Source organism: Chionomys nivalis, chromosome 6 (genome assembly GCF_950005125.1).
Source record: "Chionomys nivalis chromosome 6, mChiNiv1.1, whole genome shotgun sequence".
Classification (NCBI taxonomy): domain Eukaryota; kingdom Metazoa; phylum Chordata; class Mammalia; order Rodentia; family Cricetidae; genus Chionomys; species Chionomys nivalis.
In genome coordinates, this window is record NC_080091.1 from 57,918,251 (window position 1) to 57,941,052 (window position 22,802).

General features: G+C 42.7%; 1 protein-coding gene across 5 annotated transcripts in view; it reads left to right on the plus strand.

Annotated features, from left to right (window-relative positions):
• The first annotated feature begins 16,826 nt into the window (after positions 1-16,826).
• Positions 16,827-22,802, plus strand: part of Tbc1d19 (TBC1 domain family member 19) — a 114,807-nt gene continuing 108,831 nt past the window's right edge. For 4 of the 5 annotated variants that reach the window (XM_057772207.1, XM_057772206.1, XM_057772204.1 and 1 more), the window contains exon 1: positions 16,827-17,025. In XM_057772207.1, the coding sequence (XP_057628190.1) occupies positions 16,927-17,025 (99 nt within the window). In that variant the 5' untranslated portion in view covers positions 16,827-16,926. The remainder of the gene's footprint in view (positions 17,026-22,802) is intronic. The other variant, XM_057772208.1, reaches the window with a different exon arrangement.

The window sequence follows — 22,802 nt, forward strand, 5'->3', positions numbered from 1 at the left end:
CTTGAGTATTGATCGATGTAGGAGGGCCCAGGTCACTGTGGGCAGCATCATTCCTAGGTTGTCTTAGGCTACACGCAAAGGCTAGCTAAGCATGGGCCAAGGTGTGAGGCAGAGAGCGAGCCACTTATCTCCATGGAGGAAAGAGCAGCGTTCCGCCATTACTCTGCTTTCAAACTGGTGCCTTGAGTTCCTGCCCTGACTTCCCTCACCAACAGATTGTCACCATGTCACCTCGGTGAGGACATGTTGTATGAAATGTAGCCTGAAGGCAACCCTTTCTTCTAAGTTAACGTCGGTTATGGCATCTAGCACGGTAACAGAAAGCAAGGAGGTCAATGCTAGTGACTACAGCAGCCTGGGCCAGCCTCATTGAAGTTCATTACTGTCCCTGACCACCCAGTGATCATACCAGGTTCCTCTGCCTTGTCTCTATGTTTCCTTTCACCAAAACTACCACGATCTTTTTTTTTTTTTTTTTTTTTTTTTTTTTTTTTTTTTTTTTTTTGGTTTTTCGAGACAGGGTTTCTCTGTAGCTTTGGTGCTCGTCCCGGAACTAGCTCTTGTAGACCAGGCTGGCCTCAAACTCCCAGAGATCCGCCTGCCTCTGCCTCCCGAGTGCTGGGATTAAAGGCGTGAGCCACCACTGCCCGGCTACCACGATCTTTTAAACCGTCCCAGTTTTGAAGAGTTTGTCTGTTTGCAGTTCATTCCTTCACAGAGTGCAAACATGGTGAGATATGTGCCTTGACTGCCCAGGTCATGGCTGAGTCCTTTGTCTAGGACGGTCCAACGTATGCAAGGCACCTCATAAATGTGTCAGTGAAATATCTGAGACTTGAAGGCACGCAGGCTTGATCAGATCTCTTTTTTTCTTCTGAAATGGAACTCAGTGCGAAGTCCACACAAGGCAGGCACAGGTAGAAAATCATAGAGACAAACAGAGAAACTGGATACAAGCAGTAAAAACCAAAATGCAGGACTGAACAAAACCTGCAGAGCCAGAGAGCAGAAAGGAGGAGGAACAAAGCTCAAATGATTTTACAGGTAAATGCTGAAGAGCAAAACAAAAGGTGTTAAAGGCAGGAATAAACTGGAGGGAAGCCGAAAGAGGCAGACACAGGTGTTAAAGGCAGGAATAAACTGGAGGGAAGCGGAAAAAGGCAGACACAGGTTCAAACGCTGTAAACTGTGGGCTCAATAGAAGTCGAGGAGGGCAGAGAACCTGGACTTTCTGGCCCCACAAACCAGCTTAGGCACTGGAAACATTTAACTCAGATTAAAATCCAGGTTTTTCCATTTTCTTCCACGTGACCTCAGTGAGGCACACAGTCCAAGCTTCACTCTTTTCTGTCGATGTCTCAGTCCAGGCCACTGTCACCAGAAACATTAAACCAGGTTGTTCATAAACAACAGAGACTTGTCACTTCTGGGTCTGCTGGCAGATCCGTTGTCTGGTGCAAGCCCCGTTCTGCTCCGTAGATGGGGTGCTGCAGCTGAACTTTCACATGGGGTATCTAAGGCCTCTTTCTGAAGGACACTAATTCCGTTCTTGGCAGAGAACTCCAGTGATTTGTTCATGGCCCAGAGATCATCTCTTAATACTATAAAAAATTACTTTAAACTTAAAAAGAATGTATTTAGCCTGGCGGGTGGTGGCGCACGCCTTTAATCCCAGCACTCGGGAGGCAGAGGCAGGCGGATCTCTGTGAGTTCGAGACCAGCCTGGTCTAGAAGAGCTAGTACCAGGACAGGAACCAAAAAGCTATGGAGAAACCCTGTCTCGAAAATCCTAAAAAAAAAAAAAAAAAAAAAAAAAGAAAAAAGAATGTATTTATTGTTTGTTTCTTTGTTCTGTGTGTTTGTGTACATGCATGCCACAGTGTGAGCAGGGAGAGGAGAGCCTATGCTGGTTGGTCCTTTCCTTCTACCCTGCAGTTTTTGGGGGATGCAGCTCAGACCACCAGGTCTAGCACCACACACTCTTTCCTCCGTAAGGATTAGATTTCAGCATGCATCTGAGAAGATAATTCTCTTCTAGGGCTTCAAGGTGATTGACATGTAAGGATCCTACACCAGTTCTGATTCTTACTAAGACTTCAAAATAGCTGCTCCTGTTATTGCTGCATGTTGAGTTCATAAACAGAGGACTCGTGAGCAAAGGTAACCTCATATGCGATGTGCGGGGATCAGGAGGGAAAGGAACCATTTTCAGATGCTGCCAACGCTGTTGAAATGAGCAGAGGCAGGGGTCGGGGTGCCTTTGGAACACCGTCGTAGCCAGGTCCCAAAGGCTCTGAGCCAGTGGTCAAGATAAACTTCAGTTCATTAAATGACACCTAAGCAGGGTATCCTCAGACTCAGCCACTCCTGATGGTGGTCACATCCCCCCTACTTTAGAACTTGCCGAGCTTGTCCAGCTGTTTTGTTTTAAGTGTTTTTTTTTAATATTTATTTATTATGTATACAATATTCTGTCTGTGTGTATGCTACAGGCCAGAAGAGGGCACCAGACCCCATTACAGATGGTTGTGAGCCACCATGTGGTTGCTGGGAATTGAACTCAGGACCTTTAGAAGAGCAGGCAGTGCTCTTAACCTCTGAGCCATCTCTCCAGCCCCTTGTTTTAAGTGTTTAAACAGCCTTTCCCGGATGCTTTTCTGTTGAAGACAGCTGAGGTGCTGTCTGTTCTTTGCAGATGAACTGTAACAGATACATCTTTATCTGCACTTTGAGCGCAATGTTCCACACAAGCCAAAGGATAACAGATCTTTATTCTTGGTGTTTTTCTATCAATGTGCACTCACTATTACCAGATAGAAAGTTAATGATGAACACAAAACTTAGGGGCTCCTAACGTAGACTAAAATCCCTGTCTTTAATATTTTAGCACATCCTCCTAGTGATTAAATACCCACCCAAATTTGAAAATTTCAGGTTCAAACCTTCGCTGAGGCCTACGAGGAATGAGCCATACTAGAAAGTGCTTAAGACCAGTGTCTCAGAAAATTTTCCTAATAACCCAAAAAAGGTTTGAAGTGTTATGGCTCCATTTTATAGATGAGACAACTGAGGCATACAGCCCTTAGAAAAAATACCCAGGATCACACAGCTAGTGAGCAGGAGATCTTGCTATCTGACTTTATCTACAGGAACACAAGCCACAGGCTCATGACTCATGAACTCTTCTATTTGGACGGCTTCCCTTTTGTAGTCCCCCAGGGGGAATCATATTCAAGTTTAAACTTAATTCCTCTAACTATTTTTCACTTAATAACATCCCAATCTTTCTGGCCGAGTTGTTAATTTACTAAAGAAAGGAAATGCACTCCTAGCTCCTGTCTGTCCAGGGAAGTGATAGCTTCTTGGGCAAACACAGCCATACTCCACAGCCTATGAAGATGGATTCAAGCCAAGGAACGGACTGAGGAAATAATCGCTCTTGCACATGAAATCGCCATGCCGAGTTTTATTATTGTCTTTGAAATGGGGAGTACCAACAGTGCCCCCTAGGTCTATCCATTTATGGGAGAAAGCATTATGAATTTTCAAGAATAGGTAGAAATACTATCACGTAGCTCAGAATCCAACATTCTTTTTTCATAGTAATCATGTTTCTAACATTTTCAAGATTGAATCTCTAAGTTTAATAAAATCCCATTATCTTCTAATATTTAAAAATGAATAACGTGGAGCTTCTCCCCCAGCCCTGCAGCTGGAGACCTGCTGTGGTCTCCTTTTTCTCCCTGACCCCGTCTCCAAGGGATCACAAAGACCTGTAGGGGAAGCCCAGCCAATCACCTTGCTTGTAGGGCGGGGTCCCCTGAGGATATTATTTACTTATAAATATTGCGGGTGTTCTCCCCGTCTTCCCTTCCGCTTTCCTGTTCTCCAAGGAAACGTCGGTTTTGTAAGTCCTTTCCTTATTAAAGCTGAATATTTTATTATAATTTCTGTCTGCCGTTCATTTACGCCGTAACAAAGACCTTCTTCTCCAACCTTCTATTCCCCAAGTCACACCAGTATCCCAGCCTCCAGCACCAGCAGCATTCATTCCCTGGGAACACAGCACCTGAGCAGAACAGGGAAGCAGGTGAGCTAACTGAAGATCATCACCATCCCCTCTGCTCTGAATTCAGTCCTACCGTCTCTTCCCCAGGGCTACAATAGAACACAAGCTGCCATCTTCCTTCGCCCCTGCCCATCGTCTGTGGGCTCCACAGTCCATCTCCCCTAATGCCCCCGACTTGTTTGTTTTTACCAAAACTGCTTTGCTTTGAGATTCCATCTTACACCTGTCAGTATGGCTAAGATCAATAATGCACATGACAATACCTGCTAGAGAGGATATGGAGCAAGGGAACACTCCTCCTCTGCTGGAAGGAGTGAAAACTTGTTCAGTCACCTTACAAATCAGTATGGTGGTTACTCAGAGAGTTGGGAATTGATCTGCATGATCCAGCTATCCACTCTAGGGTATATACCCAAAGCATCGTACCACAAGGACACTTGCTCAACCATGCAGCTTTATTCAAAATAGTGAGAACCTGGAAACAACCTAGATGTCCCCCAGTAGAAGAATGGATAAAGAAAATGCAGTACATTTACATAGTGGATATGTCTAGTTAGGGTTTCTATTGCTGGAAAAAGACACTATGGCCATGTTAACTCTTATAAAAGAAAAATATTTAATTGGGGTAGATTACATTTTCAGAGGTTTAGCCCATTATTATCATGGTGCAACAAAGTGGCATATAGGTAGACCTGGTGCTGAAGAAGTAGCCGAGTGTCTGACATTTTGGCTTGCAGGCAATAGGAAGTGGTCTGTCTCACTGGGAGTAGCTTGAACATAGGAGACCTCAAAGCCCACACCCATAGTGACACATTTCCTCCAACAAGGTCACACCTACTTCAGCAAAGTCACAACTAGTCGTGTTACTCCCTTTGGAGGCCAGTTTCTTTCAAACCACCATATTCTACTCACTGGTCCCCAAAGGCTTATAGCCATATCATAATGCAAAAATAAGTCCAACTTCAAAAGTCTCCATAGTCTGTTACAGTCTCATCAATGTTTAAAATTTCAAAGTTAAAACTCTTGTCTGAAATCATGTATTCTCTTAACTATAATCCCCTATAAAATAAAAACCACAAACATGTGATGGCACAGGATGTACATTACTATTCCAAAATGTAGGGAAGAGAACATAGTGAGGAAATAGCGAACCAAAGCAAAACCAAAAACCAGCTGGATAAACTCCAGACTCTGCGTCTCCATCTCTGATGTCAAAGCACTCTTCTGATCTCCAACTCCTTTCAACTGTGTTGACTGCAATGTACTTCTTTCCCTTGCACTGGCTCCACTCCCTATTAGCAACTTTCCTTGGCAGGTACCTCATGACTCAGGCATCTCCAACATCTTGGGGTATCCAAGACAATCCAGTCTTCAACTTTGCAACTTCTTGCAATGGCCTCTTTTATCCTTTATTCAGGGACACCCCGATACATGTTTGGCCCTAGTCATGAGGGCAAATTCTATAACCCTTTTCTCCTATCCTTAACTCCAGAAGCACATGATCAAAGCCACCCAGTTCTTCTGCTTGCTGGGGATGGAACATGGCACCCTCTCTCAATTATATCTTCACCAGCTTTTTGTCTTTACCTGTCTGTGCTTGGCATTCTGAAACTTGCTCTGTAGACCAGACTGGCCTCAAATCCAAAGATCTGGCAATCTTTACCTTCTGAGTGCTGGGATTGAAGGCATATACTACCACACCTGGCTCTAAAATTTTCTTCAATTTTTTTTTCAGAAGTTGGAAACTTAACTGGGTGGGATCTTGCAATGGAAGGTTAATGGAAGAACTGACAATAGTAGAGAACATCTTAATATATTTTAAATGAGGGTTGGATTAAATATAAAGTATTTTTGTAAAAGACTTAAAAGTACATACCAGTTTAAAACATGGGACTTATTGTTTTTGTAGTCTGAAATGAGATGCAATAAACAGACAATTATAACATTTAACAGTAAACATATGTGCACTTAAGTTACATGTCTGAACACACACAGAGTGAATAGGAGTTGGGTAAAGTGGATGCTTTTGGTGGGCCCTACCAAAGGCATGCCACTACACAAAACACACATGCAACAGAGTTAGCAAGAAAAATTTAGAGACATAAACTTAAGTAAATTGGGGAAACAGGCAGGGTATACTTCAGTAAAGATGGCAGGACTTGGTCACCTGACCTGGCTGTCAGTTAAGATGGTGGTCAGGTCACCCATGTAACAGAGTTAACACTGGGAACCAGGCAGGGAATACCTCAGTAAAGGTGGCGGAACTTGGTCACCTGACCTGGTTCTTAGCCAAGATGGCGGTAAGGTCACCTGACCTCAGTCAAAATGGTAGCAGTCACATGCTATATGGAACAACCACTCAGTTAAGATGGCAGTGAAGTCACCTGACCTCAGTTAAGATGGTGGTAAGGTCACTTGACCTCAGTCAAAATGGCAGTGGTCACATGTTGTATGGAAAAGCCACGATTTTTGAGCTGCAGGGATTTTAAACTTAATACTAAGAGAGAACTAGAGGCATGAGCCATCCTGTGGCTGAGCCACCATGCCATAAGACGCAGTGGGGAGCAAAAGGCTGGAACTGAAAACAGCTGCCTCGTGGATCAGAACATTTTGTTGGCAGCAGTAGCAGTGGCAGGGACAGTTTGAGGAAACTCCTTAACTCCTTCCATTTGCCTGTGCACTGACAGTAGTTAGAAAGCTCCCACAAAAATGGAGCCAGCGGGACACTGGCAGAGTGAGGGCAGGAGCTGAAGAAGTAGGGCATTATGTACATAGAGAGTTTAAGTGGGATGTCTCCTTCAAATCCCTCCCCACAGAGCTCATGGATTTCTGAAGAAGAGGAGGCATAAAGATCAAGAGCCAGAGCAGATGAAGGGCACCAGGAGAACAAGCCTCACCGAATCAACTAAGCAAGGTGCATATGTGCTCACAGAGACTGAAACAGCAAGAAGGGCCCCCTCAGGGTTTCCATCAGTCCTCTGTCTATATTTTATAACTATTAGCTAAGTATTTTTATGGGACTCCTGACTGTGATAACAGGTGGGTCTCTGATTCTTTTGTCTACTCTTGGGACCTTTTGCCTCCTGTTGGGTTGCTGTATCCAACTTCGTTATGATAGTTTTTGCTTCATTTTATTATATTTTATTGTCATGTTTGGTTATTAGCTGTTAGAAGCCTGTTTTGAAGTATTTGGTTAATTGCTGTCAACTGTTCTCCTTCTGTGCTGTGTGGCATTGGAGTCTCCAGTCTGAGGACAACACCTCCACACTAACCATCCTCCTCCCATTCCCAGAACAGAAAATTTTTGAAGCAAAAATGATTCGTCCATGGGAAAAATGTGAAGAAGTTGGGTATTGCTCCAAGGTCTGCCATTTGGAACTTTATTTTACCATTAGAAAAGTTATCTAATTTCAAAGATTGGCATCTTAATTCATCAAAAATTCGAGGCAATAGCTCTTAACTTGTGAGGGGTGCCAAGGGTTAAATGAAACAGTATTAGATCCTTTTCCTTTGCATTCCTCCCCCACAAAAGCCTGGCAAAGAAATAAGTCAACATCCAGTTACATGCTGCAAGATGCACATTCCAGAGTAGTGAAAAATTGCTGTACAGATTTTCAGCAAACTTGGTTGTGAACCTGGAACTGCGCCTACATCACATGGTGTAGCTTGTATGATTCTGAATTCCATTCTTGGAAAGAATATATTTCACTGTGGTTGAAGGAAAATGAAAATTTTAGCCTGCCAAATTTGCTATGACAGCTAACATTTCAGGAATGCAGGAATGAATCTTAACATTGATCAACAAATTGTACCTTTACTCATATCCTGAATGACATGGAAAGTATTTTTTGACTGGTCTCATTTCCTGTCCTTGTTTTTTTCATATTGCCCTGTGAAGTGGTTCCAGCAAGTGAATCTTTGAGATGGAATCATTTATTTATATAATGTAGTGTTCTAAACATGCTGTTTTAAAGTGTTGCCAATGTACTTGGACATCAAGTAACGTCATCGAACAAATAAAAATGCTTTGACTGAATGACTCCTGGTGAATCATTCCCTCCCTCTTCCTTCCCCTAGGGAACGCCACTTCATTTTTTGACACATTCCATTTCTCTTCACAACTGTGCCATTTGGTGTGTATTTTGTGTTTAGTTCCATGAATTAATTTTGTTTTGTTTGTGGAAATCTGGAGAGTCTTATATCTTGACTGAGGTACAATGGACCACCAGATGCAGACTTGCATTTTGAATGGACCCTGTACCCAGCTCAAGTGCTTAGGATCGAACTATGGAGTCCTGCTAAGCAGAGAAACAACTGATGGAGCAATAGAGCCAGGACCCAAAGAACACCTTCAAACAGGATCAAACTGGAAGTGGTGTAGAGTTATCAGATGAGGTTGAGGGAATTGTGACCAGGACTAAAGTGTCCTATCAAGAGCACGACAATGTAAGACCTATGGCAATAGTTACTACTATGTACCTCTGTGTTGTGGCTAGGGCACCCAGTTGTTTAAACAACAATTCAGATGTTTGTTGGAGCCCACAAGACTATACAGCGAATGCACAGCTGACAGACCACGATCCACGAGATCCACGAGAGTAGGCAGATCCACGAGAAATGTATGCACACACATCCACATGGAACAACCTGTTTTGCAAAGCTGCGGAAACACTTGTCTTTTGGAAAAGCCACTGTCTTATCTGTAAAAACCTTGTGAAGTCAAATTTCCTTCAAAGTGGGATTCATTCCCAGAACAGCTCAGCAGTGTAACCTCTGCAGGGCAGTGCAATGACCTTGCTCCAGTCCCCCAACACCAAGAGGATTTGGAGTATTCATTCTTTGTTCTAGCAGTCAAATTTACATAGAATCAACCACACAGCATTATCTGCTAACAGACCACATAGAAATTTCTATAGAAGACAGGCACTGAGCAGGAAGGCAGCATGCCCCACCTTTTCTAACAAACAAATCTGGGCATCCTCAAAGCTGGTTATCACCAAAGAGATTAAATGAGGAGAATGGTGAAACCAAGATTAAGGGATGCTTAGTAACTTTATCTAATGGTTTGTGTCATTGGATACTTCCCTTTGAATGCTGGTTCTTTCCTGGGTCAGGTCACCTGTTCCAGAGTGCTGCTTTGTCAGGTTCTGCCTGCCCCTTTTTGTCATTTTGATGTGAATATTATCATTGTCCTTGCCTGTGGAATTTTCCAGCTACGTCTGTAAAAACTAGAAACCTCGTGGAGATTAGCCCTTACTCTTCTTCTCCTCGTTACTTCTATTTCTTTCCCTTACTCCCCTTTCTTCTCCTCATTCTTCCCCTTACTCTTCGTCTTATCTTCCCTCTCCTCCATGCCTACTTCACTTCATTTTTCCCCTTGCATGAAAAATAAAGAAGATATAGAAGTAATGTACTTGAGTTAATGTTTTTACCCTCGGATCCTCACCTGCCATAGACATCCAATACTGAGGCTGGTACTCAAAGGCCCCTTGATAGATGTTGCTGTGGGATTATCTGGCAGATGTGATTAGCACTTGTGATCATCTGTTTCTAGGTGAACCTCATCCATCATGTGAGGGTCTCCACAGAGCAGTAAAGAGGAAAGAGTCTGTGTCAGGACTGTCATGCAGAAATTCTTCCTGAGTTCCATGTCTAGCTTGCAGGGGTTGCTGGATAGATTTGAGTTATGCCGCTCCCAGCTGTGTGAACCAAATTCTCAACATCTCTGCTTTCTTCTCTCCTCTTTTTATTCCCCCCCCCTTTTCTCCATATTTTTATTGGCTCTTATAATATGGACCGATTCATCTCTCTTAGCACTTTTCCTTCTCCATTGCAGGGTTTGGAAGACCCTTTTGAGATGGAAAGTCATAGTTAAATCTCCAAGAACCCACCAACCCTGAAAGAAAATGGAAATGGTTGTGTGTGTGTGTGTGTTTTCTCTTCAACCCAAAATCTTTAAGTACATTCTACCTCGCAGGTCCCTATTAGACTTTTGATAGGATTAGGTTTCTAGAAGTCAACAGTGAGGTAAGAACTTACATATGAAGGAAACAGTGGAAATGACTCCAGGTAACACCGAGGGAGGAGCAAGGTTGGGAGAGAAGAAAAGGGAAGATGGCCACCAAGTGTCGGCTAATGAGTGGAGTCTAGATGTGGGCCACAGAGATAAATGACACCAGGATGTCTCAGAGACTGTGAAGTGGGTGCATGTATTGGCTGGGTGCCAAGAGGCATGCTAAAATCCAACAGTTGCAATATTGCGTTGATCTTAAGGATATTTAATTAGTCACAGGCTTTTCACATCAAAGTAATGAACATACACACTAGGGCACATAGTTTTGTGAATCTTTAACAAAAAACAAGATAACTCGTAGAAGGTTTGTACTAAAAAGCATGGTTTTATCGCAGTCTTTGTCCTTATATCCCCTCTTTCTCTTTATAATAAAAAATTCGATTTCTTGATCAAATGATTCTCTTTGCTCACAATCATTGTCCCAAGCTTTATGGCCTTGCTCCATATCCTGTACCAAAGTTGTCTCAGGGTCAAGTCCTGGTAATAGATGTTTCTCTGGGGCTCTCCTGCTAAGGCATCTTCAGTGAGTCTATGTTTTCTCACTGGAGTCCTATCCTCTGTCTACTCATGGGTCTTACTCCTGACCACTGTTCCTCTGACATTTCTAGTTCTAAAAGCTGATCCTAATTTCTCATCTGCAACCATGTGAGCAGCTCATGGACTTCCATGATGGATTTGAAGTACAGTCAACTGTACTTCAACTTGACCTCATGGGCTAGTACTTTAATTACCATATTCTTTATATATGTACTTGATTTATTACATTGTTACACATTCAAGAAACTGCAAGCTGGCGTGTAAGTTTCCAAGGAGACAATAAAGACATTTGGGGTTGGGGGGGGCACAATCAAGGAGGAGCCACTGACCCTAGCTGGGCCTGAATCAGCAGTAGACACAGATGACACCCCCTCCACAGGACTTTTGGGTCTGTAGGGGCCACAATCAGCCAACTAGGAGCCCACCTTGTGCCTCTGTCACTGGGCGATCACATAGCATCATACCAAGTATCACCCAAGGTCTCTAAGTCTGGGCACTGGAGAGAGGAAAAGCAACAGCTCCACACCATTCCTTGTGACTGGGGCAGGCAGTACTCAACCAAGCACCACCTGTGTCCTAATCAAGAGCAAGATGGGGGGGGGGCTAGCCCTGACCCTCACTGGCTGCAGTGCACTAAGGAAGCAGCCCCTGCTTTCTTTCAGAGCAGTACACCAGAATTGACCTTGTTGTTGGGGTTGCTGGGTAAACCAGCAAGCCCTGAGGGTATGAGAGCAGGATTGCTAATCCCTACTCCCTCTTATACCCACTATAACAATCAGGAGAGAGGGACTGGCACCTTTCCTGGGCAAAACAGTAGAGCTGGCCCTGGCAATATGGGTGAGGGGGAGCTGGATCTGAGGGCCGGACAGCAGGAGAACGGGCCCATCTCCTTGCTATAGGCTGCATTTGGTGAGCTAGCTGAGGCAGTGCTGGAGAGCTCGTCCCTGTCCCTGTAGTGACAGTGAAGGCAGGCTGGCAAGCTGACTAACCCATCTATCACCCAGACCCAGAACCAGGGCTATGAGAGGCCAACCCCAGCACTCACAGAATCTATGAACTGTTGGAACATGTGAAGGGGACAAACCTATATATCCAAAATGGCAGCATCTCCGTGACACAGGACAACAACAGGAGATCCATGAGGAGACCCAGGGAGAGCCCATTGTAGGTGGTGTAGCAGAGCCAGATGCCTCAAGCCAGATCAAAGAATGACTCCTGGCAAGAATACTTGCAAGTAAAGATGAACAAACCAAAGGGTGCAGTGTGTGGCTAAATGAGCCTCACTACAGCCTCCATGACAAAATTCTTCTTCTTTTGTTTTCTTTCTTTGTTTTGTTTGGTTTTTGGTTTTTCTTTTAAATTTGGTTTTGATTTGCAGGGGAGGTTGCAAGGGCAGAGGGCAGATGTCAGGAGATGGGGCGATAAGTACAATTGGAATGCATAATGTGAAATCCACAAAGAATCAATAAAAGTTGAGAGAGAGAGAGAGAGAGAGAGAGAGAGAGAGAGAGAGAGAGAGAGAGAGAGAGAGAGAATATATAAAATAAGAAAAAACACCCTGGAAGATAAACCCCTAGAATGAAAATGCGTGACTGTGTGAGGTGAGGTTCAGCGAGCTAAGTAAACAGAGTTGTGCCTAGAGACTAGAGGAGGCAGCAAGCTAGGGAACTCTTGCTCTGCTGTTACCCTACCAGCAGGAGGTTCCTGGAGAAACTAGGGAGTCACCTTCCCTTCCCTTTCTTTTCCTTTTCTTAAAAATTAACCAGTAAACGTCACTTGCTCCAAATAGTGCAAATTGTATTTCCAAAGTCCATTCCTCTTTGTCCAGCCAGAGACAATTACTGAGAATCCTGAAAGAGTGGCTTCCAAATATAGGGAGGAACTAGACGAAAGTAATTACAAAGAAGCTACTTCCTTCTCGAGTCATCAGTGTTGGAAATCTATTTTTAAAATACCATTTGCAAACATTCTCTTCTTGACATATATTCCCAGACCATATTTTCAAAGGGCCACGTTAGGAATATTTCTGAGGACGAGCCTCTCAGCCAATGCAAATAATTCCAATTAGACCAAATTAGACCTAATGAAAGATGCCCATTAAATGTAGTGCCCCCAGATGGCACCGGGAAAGCATGGCGAGGGGAAGAGAGAGAAGGGAAGACCATGCAAACCCCGGAGACAACGTGTTCATTCTCTGGGCAGCAGCCTACATAGCCTGTGGGAGTGGCCCTGACCCTCCCTGGAGAGGGGTCACCACTTGGAGGGCTTTCCCGGAGGTGGGGTCCAGACTAAGGCAACTCGCAGGGGAGGAGGCTTGAAATGGATGCAAGGGGCTGGGGTGATGCTTCCACCCAAACATCCCAGACTTTTTGGATATAGGGGTGTCAGGGGGCTGGGGTCTCACTTTCAACCAAACAGGCCACCCTTCTTCCTTCCTTTTTTTTTTTTGCTTTTAAAATATCAACATGATACTGAGAAACATGTCACATAAATAAATAATGTAGATTTTTGATGTAAATTCTAAGTGAGCTATGTAAGCGGGTTAAGTATAGTCTGTATAGGACTGATTAGTACAAGACTCACCCAGGGATGCTTGTTTATGAATATTCCCAACACAAAGCCACCCTTACCTGATATCATTTGAACCACATATCAATCCTCTGTAGCAGAATCAACTCATTGATAAGTAATGGATATTATTGAAGGGTCCAAGAATAAGAATATAAAAATGTAGATTCCATAAATAAGAATGTAGAAATAAATACAAAGTTGTAAGCCTAGGAGGATGAGGACAGACTGTCAGCAGCTTTCTCGGCAGCTCAAGGATTAACTGTTAACAGTGGGTTACTCCGCTTTACAACCCATAGCTCTGTTTACAAGGTGAAAGCATCTCTTTGCAAACTGAGAATTAGTCTATGGATATGAGCTAAATCAGCTTTTAGGAAATATGACCTCTGGGTTATGCATTATCCCTGCTATGTGAAACTGGAGGCATCAAAGGGGAGAGCACAGGGCTTCAATAAACACTGCCTGGAAGGACCAAGAAAGACAGTGGATTAAGTACAAACACTAGTTTAACTGAAAAACCCTGTTAACAGAGATTGTAAAGTAAGGCAATCTGTATCTGAGTTTTACCTTGAGATTGTAAAAATTCCTTTGTTCAGACCTAATGCTTGGTACCCCTACTGTTAAAAGGTGGGCTTAGAAACAGGCCTTTGCCATCTCTGGCTGTGGTTTCAGCTAGATGATAAGATTTTTGTACTCCATGGAGATTATTTTATTTTATTTTTTATTTTTTTCCTGGATTCTGGTTTCTAGAATAAAGTTTACTTCTGGTTTATTAGACTTTGGTGGTTTGTACAACACCCCTAGACCCAACAATTATCATAAACTTATTTGTTTCCAAAGTCAGTGAGGTGTGTGACATTTGTGATAACGTGAAATACCTGTGGTTGGATTTTTTTTTTTTTATTTTTTAAGTCAATTCCTGGAAGCCTATAGTTCAATTTATTCTGTAATACAACATACTAAAATCAGCATCTTCTTTTAAAGCAAGTGGAAATAATTTCCAGTGTAGACAATAGAGTGTATGTGTATGGAAACCATACTCACATGAATAAAGAAAGGTGCTTCCCAGTACCCCTGGGGTGTGTGCCTCAATGGCTTCTCAGCAAAGTACAACAAAGCAGAGCACGTCTGAGAGAGATGGGCGGGGCCCAGAGACCCAAATCTGCTGATTCAGGAGCACCATTCCTCAGAATCCGAGAGCATTTCAGGAGATGTCTCTGTGACTACTTTATTTCTGACTCTGTTTGGACAGCTGTAGCCAGTCAGGTGAGGTTGGACTCTGTTATTCACTTTTAGACTGAGTCAGGGTCTGGTCTCAAATGTAAAAGCAGAGCATTTTCTCAGTCTCTGCTCATTGTGGGTACAACAAGGATTTTGAGTGCAAATCCTCTACTGAAGACTGGAGATGAGACTTTCCCTCTTAACTGTGGAGCAGAGACCTGAACACAATAAAATGTGCATGCACAGAGCGTCTATCTTCATTCAAGCTTTTTGCATTCCGACTACATCATCCCCAGGGACTGAGAATTCCTTGAGAGAAGAGACAGTTTTATTTATCTTTGTATTTCTTGCCATTCCTAGCCTGAAGCAGGTGCTTTGAAAGGTCTTGCCAAATTGAATTGGAAAAAGAGAGCAGAGGGCAGTCTAGAATTGAATCACACTCCAACACACCTGCTTCTGTGTCAGTAAGAAACATTTTTTAGTGTTATGATTAAGGGTTTATTTTCCCTGTGTAGGATTAGAAAATCAAATCTAAACTTCTTGATTGTTGTTTTAAGCCTGAAAATTGTTCTCTCAGAAGCAACTTAAAGCCGATATCTGTACAAAAGCTTGCTGGGCACGCGCACATTTCTTGTATGTTTAGCTCCTTTCAGTATTTACTTGTCAATATTATGGGATTTTATTTTACCCAATTATTTCAGTTTTGATATATTATTCATTAAAATAGGCGCTCTTTCTCTCAGAATATTCACCAGCGTGGTATTTTCCTTCTTTTTCAAGTGAAACCTGACATTCTTATGGGAAAGGAAGTCATGTCGTTCTTAGGGCACATGCTAGGAAGAGAGCGAGAATGTTTTCTGAATGCGAGTCTTACTTTTTTGTTCCAAGACCCTTCCAAACCCAGGCAAGCACAGTTACCTCTTTCTTTATCATTCCCTTATTCTTAACATCAAAGCAGAATTTATTATGGATTTTTTATTGTTATTCAAAGTCAGGTTGCTGTGAGAGTTCATGAACAGGTAGGGTATCACCTTGGAGGGGCTACAAAGAATTAAGATCTAGTCATCCACAGGTCTGAGACACTCTGAGTTGTGGGAAAATGTTTTGTAAAGAAACAAAGAGCTGGTGGTGGTGATGCATGCCTTTAATCCCAGCACTCAGAAGGCAGAGGCAGGTGGATCTCTGTGAGTTAGAGGTCGGAGCAAGTTCCAGGACAGTCACCAAAGCTACACAGGGAGACCCTGTCTTGAATAAACCAAAAACCAAAAGCCCAAAAACAAGAAAGAGAGAGAGAGAGAGAGAGAGAGAGAGAGAGAGAGAGAGAGAGAGAGAAACAAAGAAAAGAGAAACAAAGAAAGTATTCTATCCCTTTCCTGCCTGTCTCTTTCAGAGTTGTTTTCCTAAACCATGTAGAACAGGTGTATTTTTGAGAGTCTGGGCCTATCTTCACAGTATCTCTGTGATGGTGTGACAAATGCCAGGATGTAAACAGACAGCATGCGTGCAATGTCTTTCCTATTTAGAGTTTAGCTTTTGGATCACAAATGTTACAATCTCCAGGGCCTTGTCAGCAATTAAAATTACCAGATCCCACTCGGGGCTCATTGAATCAGAAACCACATTTATTTAGCAAAATCTCTCATGATTCTTAAGGACATTGAAGTTTGATGTAATTAGACCAGAGCATCCTTTTCAGCAGTCTCGGGCTGTTTTCCCTGAAATACTACTTCTGCCTTGCTTAAAATATATGTGCACACACACACAACTGAAAATAATCTTTAATTACTCTATCTGTAATGAGACTAATCTCAGGATATGACTCTAGAGAATAAGAAACAGTAGAAAAGGAAACAAAAGTGCAATTTCATGCATTGTTTCTTACCTCACCCAACCATCAAAACATCCTGTCAACTGGTGTAAACTGAATTCTGAAATTTAAGCACCTCGTTGAAGTGCTGCAGCTAATGTCAGAGCCCACAATTCTTGGGTGTTAGCAGCAGCAATTGCGTTCACAGGCATATTCTGAAGACTGGTGGAAGAGTTATGAACCTATATTATATAGAGTCCAACGAAATTTCAACACACACACACACACATACACACACACACACAGCGCGTTCCCAGGTATTTTTGTGCGCACCCGAAACTTTGTGGCTGTCGACGAACAAGCTTTTGTTCTGGGTTTTTGATCAGACTGAGCAGGAACAATGAAATGAAATCCGCCTCCCGGCCCTGGACTCTTTCCGGTCCCGGAACGCAAGTGATAGGCCTTTCAGATGCTGAGGGGACCAGAAAGGGACGGACACAAGGCCCAGCAGTTGCCTGGCAACGCCCGCTAGAGGAGTCCCAGTGTAAAAAAGGTCCGGGAGAAGTGTCAGCGGCCGGGAGTGGGACCCTGCAGCGCATTCTTTCCCTGCCAGCGACTGTCCCCGCGGCTGGGCGGGCTAGGGCTGGGGAAATGTTGCAGGAGGAGTCGGACCTGTCTCTCGTCATCGCCCAGATAGTCCAGAAACTCAAGGGCTCCAATTTGTACGCTCAGCTGGAACGGCAGGCCTGGGTAAGCGGGGCTGATGGGAAGCTATGGAGACCGGCGGGCCGCAGGACGTCCTGTCTGCCACACTGCCTTCACCCAAGCCAGAGCTGACTGCTCTTCCCACCCCTTTTGATGTCTTAAATCCCTCCTTGAGCTCCTCACCTTGGTTTGCTCATACCCCTGCGTGGTGCGATTGGATTTTATTAAAGATGGGTGGGGCACGTCACGCCTTTCTTCAGGCCAGGGAATGTCATTTAAGGGACCTATTCTCTTAAGCTGTTGTACTCACGGAGTGGCATGCCTTCCTTCTCTTTTACTGTCTCGTGGGATTGGGGCCCAATGTGCAATTTTTTAAATGTCACTTTGTTGCACTTCACTCTCCCTGCAGTGATTTCCGATGCGCCCACCTAGCATTTATTCAAAACATTCAAACAGACTAGACACTGAGAGTACATTGAATGGCCCGGAAATCTTTACTATATGAGAATGTCACCTAAACTTTTGTGGGTGCTTCTGTCAGCGTTAGGCTTTAGGGGTTCATCCATCCTAAAGTAGTTGATATTTCAGTACTTCTGTTCCTTTTAATTGCTGAATAATATTTGGAAGCTCCGACATTAATTTCTCTATTTAGTACTTACCTGGTGGATATTTAGGTTGTTTAGAGGTTATGGGTAATGTCAATATATATCTTGTGTGACTATCTTTGATCCATACGTTATCTAGAAAATGCACTGTTTAGTTTTTAAATTTTCGGAGACTTTTCTAATATCTTTCTTTTGTTGATTTCTAGTTTAACTCCAGGATGGAGAACATTTATATTACATTACTAATTTAAATTTTGTGGAAAAGAAAGATTGTAAGATCCTTAAGAGATGGCTGATTCTAAGGAAAAGGATTCTTCCAGGCACAACAGGACTGATGCACATATGAACTTGCAGAGACCGGTAACATGTACAATACTGTACACAGTCAAGTCAGATGGAGTCCCATCACTGAGAGGAGAAAGTGGATACATTTTCCCACCTCTAACCAAGGCGCTATCTGGGACTGATGTCCACTGGCAAGGAGAAAATCAGTTTTTACAGTAGATTGTCACTAGGTATATCAACCAAGCTCCAGGGCGGTCCCCAGGAGTAGTTAACTAGTACAAAAGGAACTCAATGGATTTTTTTTTGGTAGACTCTCTGTTTCACTTTGACATTTTTGTCTTATTGATTTTTTGCTACTTTATTTTTATTTTTGTGGTCTTTTTGTTTTTGAGTGCGAGAGAAAGAACATAACATTGGGTGGGTAGTTAGGTAGGTAGGGTCCGAGGGGCAAGGGGGTAGGAAACATGATCAAAATATATGGTCTGAAATTTTTTAATTAAAATAGAAAAATGTGACAAAAACAAAAGTGGGGAGGAATCAGTCTGTATGTTTAGTAGCTGATTGCCCTTGCTCCATGGGTCACCCTTCCTTTCCTCCCTGCTCTGCCAAAGGCCAAATAGTTTGAGACTGTTTGTCCTTGGATGACCTTGCTTAGAATCCAGTTCATTTTGTTTTCTTAACAGTTTCAGATTTTCTTGGGGGGGCAGTCAGAGTGGATTCAAAAGTTATGATTTTATTCCAAATGAACTGTTATTGGTAACAATTGGATAATGAAATCACTCACTATTCCTGTGTTGGGGTCAAACTGTGGTTGTAATCTGTTACTTTCAAGAAATTCTAATAAATTTTTAAAATCCCGGTTAGGGTTTTTGCTATGGTAGAACACCCATAGTGCTGGGTTTGCCACCTCGACCCTTGTTCAGTCTGGAAACTACTTTCCATTTCTGCCTCTATTATTTTCAGTCAAATGAATTCCTATTTCATCTGTAAAATTTGGTAAAATTTTGTACAAATCTCTTGCCATTTCTTATACCATACAAAATTCTTTATAGTCTGATACTTGATATATAAATTTATTGTATACTCTATTTTGTTACATTTATTTATTGATATGTCTCTCTTTGTCACAAGTAAATTTTAAAGGCAAAATTGTTAAGACTTTATAAACAATATATATTTTTCTCATTGTTGTCTGTGAGTGATGCTGTGTCTCAGTGGCTTTCTAAGACGGAGCTGGCACAATCTCAGATACGAGTGTTAAGGAGTTCAACTATGTCATGAGAAAAATTGCTGGACCATTGTTTTTCTCATGTGCTTGTCAAGTCTTATATAAGGGTGTTCTGGCCTCATAGAATGAGTAAGGGAGTGTAACCACCTTTTTCCCTTGCTACATTCTGCAAGTGTAAAAACTTTTATTTTATTTTTTAATCATGGGGGAGAGTTCTGCAATATATAGCCTGTGTTTAGGGTTTTCTATTTGGGAAGTTAATCTTTTTAATCAACACAGTTTGTTTTAGAATAGCTTCTGGTTTATGTAAAAATTGAGTGGAAAGTAGAGAGTTCCCCATTACTGCTCTTACCTTCCAAGTGGCTCCCTTTATTGTATTACGTCTCACCGGTGAGTGGCGCCTCTCTCACCAATAACTAAGACTGATTCACTATTACTAGATTCTGTAGTTCACACAGGGACCCATTCTTCTTTTTCTTTTTCTTTTTTTAAAATTTATTTATTTATTTATTAAAGATTTCTGCCTCCTCCCCGCCACCGCCTCCCACTTCCCTCCCCCTCCCCCAATCAAGTCCCCCTCCCTCGTCAGCCCTAAGATCAAACAGGGTGGGAAGTCCAAGGACCATCCACCTCCATCCAGGTCTAGTAAGGTGAGCATCCAAACTGCCTAGGCTCCCACAAAGCCAGTACGTGCAGTAGGATCAAAAACCCATTGCCATTGTTCTTCAGTTCTCAGTAGTCCTCATTGTCCTCTATGTTCAGCGAGTCCGGTTTTATCCCATGCTTTTTCAGACCCAGGCCAGCTGGCCTTGGTGAGTTCCCGATAGAACATCCCCATTGTCTCAGTGTGTGGGTGCACCCCTCGCCGTCCTGAGTTCCTTGCTCGTGCTCTCTCTCCTTCTGCTCCTCATTTGGACCTTGGGATTTCAGTCCGGTGCTCCAATGCGGGTCTCTGTCTCCTTTCATCACCTGATGAAGGTTAATATCCAGGAGCATAACTATATGTTTTTCTTTGGGTTCACCTTCTTATTTAGCTTCTCTAGGATCACGTATTATAGGCTCAATGTCCTTTATTTATGGCTAGAAACCAAATATGAGTGAGTACATCCTATGTTTCTCTTTTGGGACCCATTCTTCTTGCCGTACAGCTCCAGAGCTTTCAGAAATATGTAACATGTAAAATTCCATGTGCCTTACCATACTGTGCATTTCTCCCTTGTCCTGAGTGCCCAGACTCCATCTAGCACTACCATTTTCTGTCTCTAAACTTTCCCTTTGAGAACATCATACCATCACACCTACACAGTGTGGTCTGTTTACTGGCGTCTCTTCCTTACCAATAATGCATCACTTCCTAGTGTCTCTTGTTTTGGCTGCTATGTATGAAGTTTCTATAAATAGTCCATGATTATGCTTCAGGTATAGACATCAATTTTTAAATTTTAACAATACCATGAACAGTGATTGATGGGTTGTGCAATAAGATTATGGTTAATTTGCAAGAAAGTGACAACTGGTCTTCCCAGTGGATGAAAATTCCCATTGTCTCACATTTTCTCCAGTCTTTGTTGTCTGTCATCTGTTATGTGGTATGTGGTGTGATGACTCATTGTGTTAGTTTTTGGGTTCCTAATGATATAACATTTTTGTGTATGTGTGACAGATTTTCTAGAGCAAATTGCTAGCTTTTGCATTGGGGCTGAACTGCTAGGGTCTGGGATTGATCCAGAGTCTTTGCTTGCATTCTGCCATGAGTTATACCCTGAGTCTCTAATTTCTTGGTTTTTATCCATTTGGTAGTGTTTATTTATCTTCAGTTTAAAGGATACTTCTTGTGCATGTGGCTTTCTAAGATGCAAATGTTTTTTTTTTTTTTCTTTTTCGAGACAGGGTTTCTCTGTGGCTTTGGAGCCTGTCCTGGAACTAGCTCTTGTAGACCAGGCTGGTCTCGAACTCACAGAGATCCGCCTGCCTCTGCCTCCCAAGTGCTGGGATCAAAGGCGTGCGCCACCACCGCCCGGCGCAAATGGTTTTCTTGCAATGTATTTGAGGTGTTACCCGTTGTCTTTTTCTTTTTTTGGCTTCTGTTGAGAATTTGTCATCACTAAATCAAATATATGTTGCCTGCCCCTATCTGGGGACGTTTACCGTTTTCTTTCTGTTTGGGGGATTTCAGCAGACTTGTTAAGATGTACATTGTTAATGTATTATTGTTTTTATATTATTATTGATGATCATTTACTCTGTTTGGATTTGTGCTGGGTAGTCTTATGTTAGTTTGGCACAAGCTATAGTCATCTGAGAGGAGGGAGCGTTGGTTAAGAAAATGCCTCCATTAAGCATTTTTTTTATGAATTAGTGATTGATGGGGAAGGGCCTCGGCCATTGCGGCTAGTGTTACATCTGTACTGGTGGTCCTGGGTTCTGTGAGAAAGTAGGTTGAGCAAGCCATGGAGAGCCAGCCAGTAAGCAGCATTCCTCCATAGCCTCTGCATTAGTTCCCTGCCTCCAGGATACTGTTTGAGTTTGAGTCCTGAGTTTCTTCACTGATGAACAGCAATGTGGAAATGTAAGCCAAATAAACTCTTTCCTCCTCAAGTTGATTTTGGTGATGGTGTTGTATCACAGCAATAGTAACCCTAAGTAAGACAGGGTCTGGAGGTTGTTTAAGCCCAATACCAGTTTGGAAAATCATCTGGATGGCATCTTTTCAAACCCCTGTTTTACCCCCTGTTCCTTGATTCTACAGTAGGCCTCATGGCTCAGTGTGTCTCTAATACTTTTTTTGTAACTCCCCCTCCCCTTTACAATTTCCTTTGGACCTTCTAATTCATTCATCCTGTTTTGTGCTGTTTCTTATCTCTGATAAATCCACTTAATGAGTTCTTGTGCATATATTGTATTTTTCAGTTCTAAAATTTCCAGGCGATTCTCCTTTAAAGATTTATTTTTAATGTGTGTGTGTGTATGCATGTGTGTGTTTGCCGTGTGTGTGTTTGTGTGTACAGGTAGAGGTCAGAATATGAGATGAGGTCCCCTGAAGATGGAGTTACATTAGGTATTGTGAGTCACTGGGTCTGGGTTTTGGGAACCAAACTTTTGGGAAGATCAGCGAGCGCTCTTAACCACTGTGTCTTGTCGCCAGCTCTCTCAGCCTCCAAATGACAGCATCTTTGTCACTTTCCCCCATGAGTCAATCTTGGCACTAGTTACCCATTTTAATACCATTTGAGAATGTGTTGAGTCAAGGCTGAGATTATTCAAGATCAACCTTCCCTTGGTTCTTTCCTGGTTCTCCTAGGTTTTCAACAAAAGATCTGATGTATTCTGTGGGTCTACAATTTTAATTTTTTACTTGTTAGACTGCCAACATACCTTCTCGGTGCCTTTTTGTGTTTATGTTTTCAGCCATCCATACTACTGAGTCCCAGTTCTTGAAGATAAAACTAGCCTATCACTTAGTACTCGCAAAGTCCTACTTATTTCTCTGTGTGTTTTCGGCACCCCTGCATGGCCTTGTGCTGAGCTGGTTGTGATTCTCAAGCTCATGACCTTCCCAATAGGCTTACAGTCCCAGAGAAAGTGTGACTGTTTTGGAGCTGCTTACTCTCTCGGCGTTTTCTTGTTGCTCTAATTCCTGTTTACTCACCAATGCTTCTCTCTCTCTCTCTCTCTCTCTCTCTCTCTCTCTCTCTCTCACTCAC